Source organism: Artibeus jamaicensis, unplaced genomic scaffold, assembly GCF_021234435.1.
Source record: "Artibeus jamaicensis isolate MK-2021 breed Jamaican fruit bat unplaced genomic scaffold, CSHL_Jam_final contig_452, whole genome shotgun sequence".
Taxonomy (NCBI): domain Eukaryota; kingdom Metazoa; phylum Chordata; class Mammalia; order Chiroptera; family Phyllostomidae; genus Artibeus; species Artibeus jamaicensis.
In genome coordinates, this window is record NW_026521837.1 from 2,351,024 (window position 1) to 2,363,159 (window position 12,136).

Here is a 12,136-nt window from a genome sequence, read left to right on the forward strand (position 1 = left end):
ACCATTAATAGTTTTTTACATTAGCAAAATTTTAGCATCTTGAGTAGAACGTGATTTAAAAAAGACCTTAACTTCAGAGATGCACTTGGGCTTTGAGTGGCTTTGAGTGTGGAGTTGGTATTCCAATAGCGGGTGTGGCTCCCACCTGTGAGCCAGCATGGCAGGGCCTGCTCCTGCGGTGGCAGGGGGCAATGGGAGTGGAGCTGAAAGCTAAAGGCCCATAGTTAGGAATCTTGTTTGCAAGTGAGATTGTGTACAGGCCACTCTATACTTTAGAAGGCATGTCACACCCTTCTCCTCGGAACATTGCTTCTCAAGGTCTGGTTCTCAGACTCCTGGGAGGCCCGAGACCCCTTCGTGGTCTATGAATATGAAGACTGTTTTCATAATAATACTGAAATGTTATCTGCCTTCTGCCACTGCACTGATATTTGCACTTAACTGAGGTACGAAAGCAATGGTGAGTAAAACTGCTGGCATCTACGCATGAATCAGGCCAGTGGCACCCAATTCTTCATTGCTGAGTACTTGCAGTACAAAGACCTGTTTCACTTCAGAATGTCCCCTGAGAAGCAGTAAAAATGACTACTTTTATTAAGTATTAAACCTTCAGTTGTGTGACAAAATGCTAAGTGCCACGAGGCCCCAGCATCCTGTAGTTCTGCGCAGTACCAGTCTCAGAGGAAAGCACCTGGTGCCACTGAGCAGCCGCCTCATGGGGTGCACCTTCGTTGCCTGACAGCGTGATGGACAAACTATGGTTTTTGGCAGCCATGTTCTTGAAATGAACAAAGCGAACTTCAAAGAAAACATCAAACAGTATTTATTGCCAGTGATAACATCTTAGATTGGAAGCAAAATTTCTGATTTTGAAAAATTTGTGTCTACCATTTGACTTAGAATTTCCTGAGACTTCTGGTGATACTTTGATACAAATGATGTGATTTTCTGACATGACACATAATGAAATATGTCAACACTTGGGAGATCTACGTACACTACAATAGTGATGTAGCTCATGACTACATTAGGGAAGGATTATTTTCTACATGGCCAATGCATGCTATAAAATTATGCATGGGTAAAAGATACACACAAAACGCAAGACAGACCAACTGATTTTAAGGTAACAGAGTATGAAAAAAGTCAGATGTAGTTTCAGGTGCCATATTGTAGGCAATCTTTAAGAAACTTAAACTTTTAAGAAACAATGATTTAAATAGGCTCTTAAAATATGCCTCCCTTTTCCAACCACATACCTGTGCAAGGCTGGATTTTCCTCATATGCTTCAACCAAAGCAAACTATCACCAGATTGAATGTAGGAGCAGATATGAGAATCCACCTGTCTAATTAAGCCAGACATTAAAGAGATTTGCAAAACCATGAAACAATTTCACTATCTTCACTAATATTTTGGGGGGGTTTAAACAAGTTTCTTGTTCATAGACATATGTAACTGATGTTAATATATCATCAATTACATCATTATATAAGTGAATATATTTATTCTAAAATGTTTTGATCTATACAATGACTATTATGCTGTTAGCACACATCACAGCCTCACAAGCAGCTCCCGACACAGGCAAACCTGGTGCCCTGAGGGTGGAAGTTCATAGCTGGAAACTACCACAGCCTGTCTCTCAATCTCCACTCCAGAGTGGGAAGCACTATGCTGTCCCTGGTGTGACAGGCCGGCTTGGTGCCATTTCTAGCAAAAGTCAAAAGGAACAGTAAATAATGTTGCTTTTTACCATGGGCGGGGGGAACGACCGTACTGGTAAAGTGAACAGTATGCTGTGTACTCTCATGCTACATTAACTCCATCGGACCGCTCCCTGCCTGAGGCCCCAAACGGGTGGACCCACGTGAGGGGGGAAAGAGGAAACTGTAGTGACGATGGGGGGGGGGGGAATGGCAGAAAGGGGACTTACTGAGGATCACTTTGTCTGTCTGTCCTTCACACCCTGAGGAAACTGGCCCCACTTGGACTGCAGCTCTTCCTGAGGCCATCGGGGTGGCAACATTACATCCAAGTAATGGGAACTGCCTATTTTCTCTTACCACTGGTCTTTTATTTTTGAAGAAACAGCTATAAAAGTTCTTGGCATTCTTGCACCTTCTGACTCTAAAGTGAAGTTGTATTTAGGTGGAATTTGTAATAAGCACAAATTTGGGACTTTGCTGTTCAAGATGAAAATGAACTGTTTTTTTTTTTAACACAATACCTTTAGAAAGAGGGAAAGTCAAGTCAATGAAGTGCTGGAAAGGCAGTTTACAACCAAAGAGGGTAGTAACTATGAACAGAGGCTTGTGAATCCCAACATCTTAGACTGAAGTCTGTGATGCCAAGACTAGCTGACCGATGCCAGTGGGGGGCAGTGCTCGCAGAAAAGGGGCAGGACACCAGGGCATCCCTGGTGTGGAAATGGCGGGGTAGACGATTTACTGTTGCTCACTTCTCACAGTATGATGGATACAGAACAAGGCTCAGGAAAAAAGTCAAAGCCATCTTGTCTCCCAAGTCACTTGCCTCTCCCTGCAGCTGTCCACAGTCTCCCTGGCCCGGCCATCCAGCACAGCAGGGGCGCTCAGATCGCAGAAAGGCTGGTGTGTGGAGATGGTCCAAACCAGAACCTGAATCAAAATTGACAGCCACTAATCTCTGCAAGCAGAGATCTTAAGCAGGTGCTTCTGAAAGATATGCTCACCACTATTAAAAAAACTAACAAAGTTTAGGGAATTATTAGACCTCGTTTTGCTTTATTTTTCCTTCCCTGAAGAACTGGCTTAAAAACAACTTTTGGGGGAATGATACATAGTGGTATTTATTTGAAATGAAAAAGAAAAGTACCTGGACTATTGCGTTTAATCATGTATTGTAATTGTGTTACTCTACCTTTTTGCATCAGAGACAGATACACAATGAACATTCGGTTATCACAGATTGCACACTAGGTAGTAATTCTTCAGGCCTTTACATAACCACCAAAGAACAGATATTGGATTCTGCAATATAGTACAAAAGTCCACAATGAATCCAGTCTTAGCCAGTATCTTCAATTTACTTCTGTTGCTGTACAAATAATTAGCCAATTTCTAGGGATTACAAGTTAATAACAGGACAAAAAAATATACATTGCACTGACACAAAAAGTCAGCCGTGTTAATAGTTCATGCAACAAGTAACCAAACTTGCTGAAATTAAAAATATTTTCTAAAAACAGTTTTAATGGCATAAATATTTTATACACAGTTCATTTACCAAAACCAAAATGTATTTAAATGATACAAAGAAAAAATAAGTTTCTACCAACTTTATACATAAGAAAGTGCAAATAACTTATCTAGAGTGTTTTGCTATTATCCAGATGGATGGCTGCTATGGGCTGCTGTTCTCCTCTTCTGAAGCGCGGCATTACAGTGGCACACTACACACACACACACACACACACACACACACACGCACACGCACACACACACGTTAGAACATGGGGACGAAGAGGCGAATAGGCGGATGGATGAACAAAGGAACTACACAGATCAGGCAGGAGCCCTGTGAGGTACTCTCAGAGAAAGAGTCAGGCTGTGGATGTACATGCTGAGAATATAGGTTGGTAAACAAATTTACATGGACCAAAGAAAGACATTCAGAGAAACAGTTAGTTTATGTATATGAGTGTACTTGTATGTGTGAGTGATGGTGATTTCTGCATTAGAAAAAAATGAAAAACCCCACTAAACAAAAACAGTTGCCCACAGCACCAGCTGCCAGAGGAAATACTATCATGAGGGTTTTGGTTTCCACCTCCTGGTCATGGAAGTTATGTTGGAAAGTTTAAAAGTGTTCATCCCATGTAACTTATTACAAAGAAGAATTGAGGAATTACCTTTAAGTGACTACATAACACACATTCATATATTCAAGTCTTTAAAGAACACCTCTGCCATTGGGTTTGGGGTAACATGGTTCATAAACACAAGGAGGACACTTCCTTTCAAAAGTGTAGAGTAACAGGGCTGGACATGGGCGAAGCCCACGGCTGTGTGATACTGTAACTCCTGCAAGTGCCGAACATCCAGTACTATTTATCAGAATTGAAGAAAGATGGGGAGGGGCAGGGAAAGCATGGGGAGGAATGACACAGAAAGGAAAACAGAACACAACTTTTCTTCAAGTTAAAGTATTAATGCCAATAATCCTTTTATTAACAAGTATATTTGAACTTTTAGAAATGGAAGTGTCTTAATCAATTTTGATATGTAATCATAAAGAGACTGTAGGCTCAAACCTAGGTAAATAAAGGTTTAAATTTAGCAAGCATAAGGCACTAAAGCAGCCTTTATATTTTCTCTTGGAGACCTAGTTATCAGGAAGAACATATTTGTTCTTAAGCTGGTTTCAGCCCATTAGGTACAAGATTACTATTGTACCAATGCCTACTTTTGAATGCATGTGCATATATGTGCATTTTAGTGCATAAGGGTGCCTGTCACCAGGGCCTGAAGACGCACGGTTGGGAAAGCCAAAGCCACTGTCCTCTGTGGGCCTCCACGGGGTGTGCAGGCCTGTCCTTCCTTTCTGGGCCATCAATGATTCTACATTTTTCAGTCACCGGGCTTTTAGAATTGTTCATAATATTATCACTAAATATCTGAAAATGTTAAAATCTAGATTAATTGTTTCATTTGTTTATATATATATATATACATACACACACACACACACACACACACACATATATATGTACATTACACACATTTTAAAAAATCCCTTCACCAAAGCCACTTTTTCTGTAAACTAATCTCTTAGCCTCTACCAGCTTTAGTCTCCCTGGATTTGTGTGTTCTGTTACCAACTAGTAGAACAAATTAAATAACTAAATATTAAAATACTGTAATTATATTCATAGCAAAAACAAAAAAATAGACATTGATACAGTATAAATCTTACTGTTTTCAGGTAGATGGCATTAAATGGTAAAGGTTAATTATAAGCAGTTCTGACATGTTCCAGTTTTATAACAAGGTTTATATGTTAACTCTGTACATTGGTTTTTTTTTTAACCCTTTTTTGAAAATAAGCTATAGTAGAACTTTTAGTGTCAGCAAAGACACATACTTACTATGTTCTATGCAAGAGAAGCTAATTTGGGTTACATGCAATTCTAGTTCCCTTAGCTGAGGCAGAGCTGTTTCCCGCATCGCACTGGTCTCCGGACCACCCCCACGCAATGCTGAGAAGGTACGCCATGACCAAATGGCAGTCCCGAGAGCAGTTTACAAGGGGCCCTGTGACGCCAGAACATCGAGTGGTGTGTAGCCAGGTGCAAGATGCCCCGATATTTCCAGGGTATCTTACGGCTGGACTCTTATTCTCCCACGCTGTTTCTGAAGGTCTGTGATATTTTGGTTACTAGCCTAGTCTGAGTGCAGATCCTGTGGGCAACATAAACAAAAGAACATCAGGCACACGGGCTGGGTTTGGAAAGGGGCAGCGGAAAGACCACATATAATGTCTTTGAGGATTTAAAAAAATTATAATTAACTGGAGAGAGATGTCAGACAAACCATAAGAAGTTCATTGAGTTAGTGGTTAAGTTTGAAGTCTCATGTTACAGGCAGTAAAGTCCTTATTTAGAAAAAAGGCCTTTAAACCTATTTACAGTATACACAGTTACTTGCAAAGAAGTCTTGATTTACAACCATTTTTTCAAAGCCTTTTGTTGTTGTTGGTTTTTCCAAATAAGGATGAGTAGCTCTACAAAAATGAGATGCACATACACAAAAAAAGACGATTAATAAGTGAGGATTTTCTCTTGGAGACAGCTATTGTTAGCAGGGAGAATCAGATATTGACACTGTTGCTGAGGAACCACCTCATGTTCTTCTTGTGCTGTTCACCGGAATAGTGTCTGTTTCCACTACTGTACTCTACACTCATTTATTCAGTGATCCCTTTGAATGCAACACTGCAAACACGCGGCATGAAGAGATGTGTAAACGGAGACTGATGCCTTCCGAGCTCTAACAGGGAACCGGGAAGGGGGTCTGGAGACCATGGTCTCCATCAGCATGTTGAATCTTCAACAATTTCGAGGTCCATCTTCTGAAGCCCTCTCGTGCTGTAAGTTGTAGTAACAGTTCTGACAAACACGCACTGGGGACGAGATTTTCAAACGTTTGATTTCTGACTGAAACCGACTGCACCTAAAAAGAAAGGCAAAAATCAAGCAGTTATAGGTCCTCTCCATGTCTGACCACTGGCTGAGAAACACTCATTTGAAAATCAAAAGGGAAGCTTGCAGCACACTGCGCAAGGCCACACTGAGGTCCTGCACTTGGCCAAGGACCAAAGGAATGCTGTAGTTCTTATTTTAGTCTATGAAGAAAAAGAGTATTAAATCGAGGCAGGCTATTTACTTGATTGTAGAAAATTTAAAACAATGTTGAGATTCTCCTATAGGATAAAGCCACAGGGTCTGAACAGCCTTGGCCACCCTCCCTGTGCAGGCCCCACTCCTCGGGCCCTGCGAACTCACAGGGTCTTTATTGGAGCTAGACTGCTTTCCTCCTGGCAGAAGACTTACTACACATTTCAAACAATATGCTGGTCATCACCAAGTTCCTTTGGACTTTTATAAACACTTGGTTTGATACTCAGTTGTTTCTTAAACAAGTAATTTGGCCCAAATATTTTCATTTTGTTTATTTTGATAAATTCCTTGAAGTAGACAATACTTAAGAGATGTTCAAATTCTTTAAAAAGTATTCCTATTACTGGAATAAAGCAGGGTACAACCTTGGACACGGTGCTTAATCATGTTAAGCTTGGCTTCTCACAAGACTGAAATAGAGAATTCTATCTCCTTGACTAATCTACCAGTAAAAGTGTTCAGCAAATAAATAAGTGTTCAGAGAAATAATAAATCTCTTATGCTACCAGCATTAAGAGATTTAAAGGACTGTTATTGGACTTTGAGGAGACCCTCAGGAGTGCTGACCAGGTGTTTTTGGTGATTATTTCTGCACTTTTCAGTATGACGGAAATATATCACAATTGCAACAAAAAACAGACAGAAAGTGAAGACTGATTCAGACTGACACGGCGATCTGGAGTTGGGGCCCAGAGCAAATCAGAACCTATGTGTTGGACATAACTAATATCCTTAGAGCTTAACCCACGGAAACTTAAAAAGCTTGCATCTCATCTTACTTTTGGCAGAAGAGCTGACCGCAGTTCCTGCAATGGTGCCGCCTCTCGGTGAGGGAAAACCGCACGGAGCAGCCTGAGCAGGTGTCACCTCCTTCGTCCTTCACCCAGTGGTCTGCAGCAGAACGGCCCGGCTGGTCACTTACCGACCAGCTGAAAACTCGGCCTCGACTGTCGCCAATGAGGATCCTGCTGTGATCCCTGTGAGGGACACGACAGAGTCACCTCAGGGGTGGCCTTAGCACACAGCCTTCTGGCTGAAGGGCTCTTTCCATCACCCTTGAGGCTCTCCAGTTTTCAGTGGGGATACGTATGGAGTGGGGGTTGGGTGCATGAAGACACAAAAAGAACTGAGCCCGAATTTATAATTCCATCTCAATTCTCTTTGGATCAAACCTTACCATATCTCTGAAGTAGGAGGAAGGCAAAGTTGTTTTTTTGTTTAATTTGGAATTAAAATCTACACACTGCCAGGTTTTTTCTTCTGATCTGTCTGTTCGAACCACATATGAAAATGAAATCTGTTTTCCCCAAAGACAGGCCTAGAGTATGTGGCCCCGGGCACAGCGAACAGATGACTCAGTTGTAAGAATAGCTGGAGAAGGTCTGACACTCACTTGGAGACACCCAGGGCGGTGATCTCCGCTGGGTGTGCGTTGTCCTTCCGATCAAAGGCTGTGTGCATAGTTAGCTTACTCCTGAACACCAGCTGCCGTTCCCATCGGTACCCTGGAATGGAAAAGTACAAGACGTGGCAAATGGAGTGAGGGAAGCCAATGTTTGGTAGGTACACCCTAATATGGTGCTCTCCAAAGTTGGGGTACCATAAGACACCGTTACTGCAGCTTTTCCAGTTCTCAGCAGCTGCTGCCTCAGTGAAAGGTAAAGCAATCTAGCTTAACATTTACCACGGGCCAGGTGGGATAATGCCTCACTTGCAAGGACGAATATAGAGAAGCGGAAATCATTGATGCAAGAACCTACAATTTCTCCAGTTGAGAACATTGCCTCTATCTCAAAGTTACCTGTGAATACAGTTTTATTTTTAACTGTAAACAATAATTTGCCTATTTTCAAAAACTTTCATAATTTTTGAATAAAGTTATGGGTTTGAGACACCTCTCTTTCAAAAAATGCCAAACATATCGCAAACACTGTTGTGGGGTATACTCTCTAAATCCACTTTACATAGAACATTTCCGAGGCTTTCTCTGTGGGTGGTCTAGGTCACAGGGATAGGGCTTAGGGAGAGCTACAGTCCATCGCCTCCTCCACCAACCCTCACACCACCCACAAAGGACCCAGAGGACACCAGACTCCAAGTTACCAGGCTTCAGTCTGCTGTAATTCCGCACTTCAGTGGGGTTGGGGTGAGGGTGGTTAAGGGGACCCTGCAAATGGGCTCTGGTCTGCCCCTCTGAATAGTTCACGAATACGAAGCCATCTTTCTCATCTAGACTGAGCTGGTCAGACCAGCGCCTGGAGTCATCAGAGCCACTGTCAGTACACCAGGGGACTGTGGCTCGGCATGAAGCTGCCCGGGGCCTGTGGCCGGTGCTGCTGGCCTGGCTGAACGTGTCCTTGGGATCCTGGCTGCTGCTCTGCTCCTCTGCTTCTGAATCACTGCTGTCCTCATCCTGGGCTTCCTGTCCTGGGTAATGCATTGGGAGAATTAGAAAACACATCTACAACACAGATCTAGTTTTGTTCCACTGGTATTTTTTCTCTATCAGTTAAGACAGAATAGACACAGTATTTTAAGATAAGTATAACAATAGGAAAATTGCCAGAATTTTCAGCTAGATTACATATAAGAAAAAAACCAGCAGAACTTCTGAGTTCATAAAATGCTTCGGCCAAAACAGTCATTCCTTCAGAGTTTGGTCACAACCTTTAAAAATCTCTCACTATCTGCCTCACTACCACCATTTAGCTAGATACTGCCCACCCTCCTCCACGCAGCCTGGTCCCTTCTTACGGAAAATTTTGCACATGCCGTTAGTTCTACTTAGAGCCAACTTCCTAATCTCTGTGCATTCCCATATTATGTACCTTTGAAGGCACAACTTAACTATTTCTTTCCCTAAACTCTTACCTAATTCCTGCAGCAGAAAGCAGTCCTCTCTTGTGGACTCCTTCAACAGTTTCATGCCTTTTGTGTATTTGTAACTCTTACCCCAAACTATTACTTCTGAACAATCTCTCTAAAGACAGAGGTCGGCTTGAGGGAAGGGACCCCAAACACAGTGCCTTCCATGTAGCAGTCAATATAAATGATGACATAGATGAATAAATTACTGATGAAAACTTTAATTTAGGATTTTGGTTTTTTTTCTTCTTTCCACTGTTACTTTGCATTTCCTCATTAACCCCTACTCCCCTACTATAGAGTGTACTGGAAGGAAAATTAGGAAAACCAAACACATATAACTGGAAAAAATGAGAGAGTAAGAACAAGGGTGCAAGCACCAGGCCACTAAGCACATGTATTTTTTTAGCAGGACAAACACTTCATTTGCCTCCCTTTACTCAGTAACACTAAGTGGTAGGTGGCTCATTTGAGTGGATTTTTTTTCACCCTAATGGCTTATGAGTATGAGCTTTAAGATCTTTACACAAGCAGTCTTGGAAACAGTTCTGATTTCTGGGGAACTACTAGCTTGTTTTCCCTCTCACCCAGGCAACTGCCCTCAACCCCAACCCCTACACTGCCCAAGGTCAACCCTGCCTGTGGGCTGCCCTCCCGCCTGCCGCTTCTGCAAAACACTGTCTACAACATGCGTGCACAAGGAGGAAGAAGACCAACAAATGTTTCTTCTGCCTCAGTATGACCCCTTCTTTGATCTCACTTACTCAGCTCATCTTCCACTGTTATTTACTTAAAATCTTTGTTAAAGGAAGGGAAGGCGACCCACTTCTTACTGGAATTAATCCAATGTCTGACACACAACTTAACTGTTAAATCCTGAAACACCCAGATGACCTTTTCAGTGGAGCTGCAGTGGACAATGTCAAAATTTACACATTAAAGTAACAGAAGCATTAAGATGCCCTGTCCATTGGATCACTGTTGATTCACAGCAAAGTAAAAACCACTTTCGGCTTACAAAAAGAAGCTATTTGTGCCTTTCTGATAATAAATCTTTTCCCTTAGTAATCCCCTCCTATTGTCCAACTCAGACGGAATTCCCAACATACAAAAATTAACCACAGAAAAATAATCAAAAGGCCAAACTTAAAACCCTTTCCAGGAAAACTCTTACAAACACTGTTCCAAATCAAATGGGGTTAAGTTCTCTGTACATCAGCCTGGTTTTGTGGCCAACCATTCTGTATAGAAATCAGCTATCTTTATAGTTCATTTTGAAGTGCTTCCCAGATATGGACACTAGGCTTCAGTTTGAATAAATGTCCTTCTTGAGCAGGCCCAGGGTGGGGACACTGGCCCGTCTCTGTGAAGAGTTTACAAACATGAGGCCAGCCTGTCATCCACACTGAGCCTGCCAAGCAGGCAGACAAGCTGTGGGCCTGAGGTGCAGGCCATCTGACGCGTCCAACACTGTGCCCTCCAGATTCTGCTTTTTTACAACTGAAAGTCCAAGCCTTTGATACTCAAAGAAGCTAGTAACTATGTTTACCATGGGATGTAGAAGCCACTCCAAGACGCTCACCCCGCCAAGTGCTGCCCGGTGAATCACAGAAAGCTCTGCACACGCACCCAGCTACTTCCCACACCAGGTGCCAGCAAGCTTCTGGCAGAAATGCCTAACCAGCCTCAGGCTCTGGCTTATTGTTTGACGTAAGTTTATACATAATGACTTAAAATATGAAAACTGTCAAATAATATTTTAGAAAGTATTAAATACCTATTTGTGCTTCTGGACAGTCTTCCTGCATTTCTACAGCTTCAATGGGCTCAGGAGCTGGTGTTTCAGGAACTTGCAAAAATTCCATTCTCCAAAACTGAATTTAACAATGGACATGTTACTAGGTGAAGATGAGTTCTCAGGGTTAAACAAGTAACTTAGTTTCTTTCACTGCGTATAATTAAAGTTCCCTGTATCTTGAAAAATATGGCCAGAGACTGACTACATATAACAGTGCTTCTCACACTGTGTTGGAGGAGATGCCTACGGGTGTTTCTTGGTGGAGGGAAAAGGACTGTAGTTAAGAAAATTTGAAAAACATGGTTCAACTAAGGACACTGTTTTACTTCCTACAAAAACATCTGACAGCCTCGCATATACCAATACACACTCTGGATCTCCGAGAAGGCATTCAGGAAGCGGGACCTCCAAACGTATTTGGCAGTGGAGCTTTTCATGAGGCCCCAGAGACGAAGCCGCCTCCCTCTGGGCAGTGGCTCTGGGCTGTGCCTGCTGTCTAAGGTGCAGGTCTGGTGTGAGAGGGCTGGGGACAGCTGCACTGCTGCTCAACGTGTTACTGCAACTAACAGGCAGCAATCAGCTGCACCCTGCTTTCACTGGGTGCAACTACAGAAAAGAAGCACCAAGTAAAGTCTCAGAGAAAAATCTCCGAATATTAGAACAGAATACAAAGTTAAACACTGTGGATTCTATTTTCTGTAGCTGCCTTGCAGAGAAAGCTAGGATGAGGGTAAACTATCTAGGGTTCCGGGGATCACCTAGGACTATAGCAAGGGAATAAATGACCTCAGGCCTCAAATGCAACTTGCTTGGGTCAAACTGCCAGGTGCTTATTAGTAGCACTAACAGAGCTACCTGATGGGAAGAAAAGAGGCTGAGTCACTGATGTGCTCCACACGTCTGAGAACAGTGACTGAGGTCTGTCTGAATATGAGAGAGAATTTGATGAACAATATGACAACCTGTTCAGGTGTCCTTCAATAGTGGAGAGCTGCACGAGTTTCAGGAAAACTAGGGCAGTGGATATCCTAATG

The 12,136-nt window shown here is 42.5% G+C and overlaps 1 protein-coding gene across 9 annotated transcripts in view; it reads right to left on the reverse strand.

The window, feature by feature from the left end:
• Positions 1-2,864: 2,864 nt before the first annotated feature.
• The window catches only part of WDFY3 (WD repeat and FYVE domain containing 3), a 280,919-nt gene continuing 271,647 nt past the window's right edge, over positions 2,865-12,136 (reverse strand). For all 9 annotated transcript variants that reach the window (XM_053666391.1, XM_053666398.1, XM_053666395.1 and 6 more), the window contains 5 exons: positions 11,082-11,178; positions 8,543-8,866; positions 7,833-7,944; positions 7,219-7,416; positions 2,865-6,212 (listed from right to left, as the gene is read on the reverse strand). In XM_053666391.1, the coding sequence (XP_053522366.1) occupies positions 6,089-6,212; positions 7,219-7,416; positions 7,833-7,944; positions 8,543-8,866; positions 11,082-11,178 (855 nt within the window). In that variant the 3' untranslated portion in view covers positions 2,865-6,088. The remainder of the gene's footprint in view (positions 6,213-7,218; positions 7,417-7,832; positions 7,945-8,542; positions 8,867-11,081; positions 11,179-12,136) is intronic.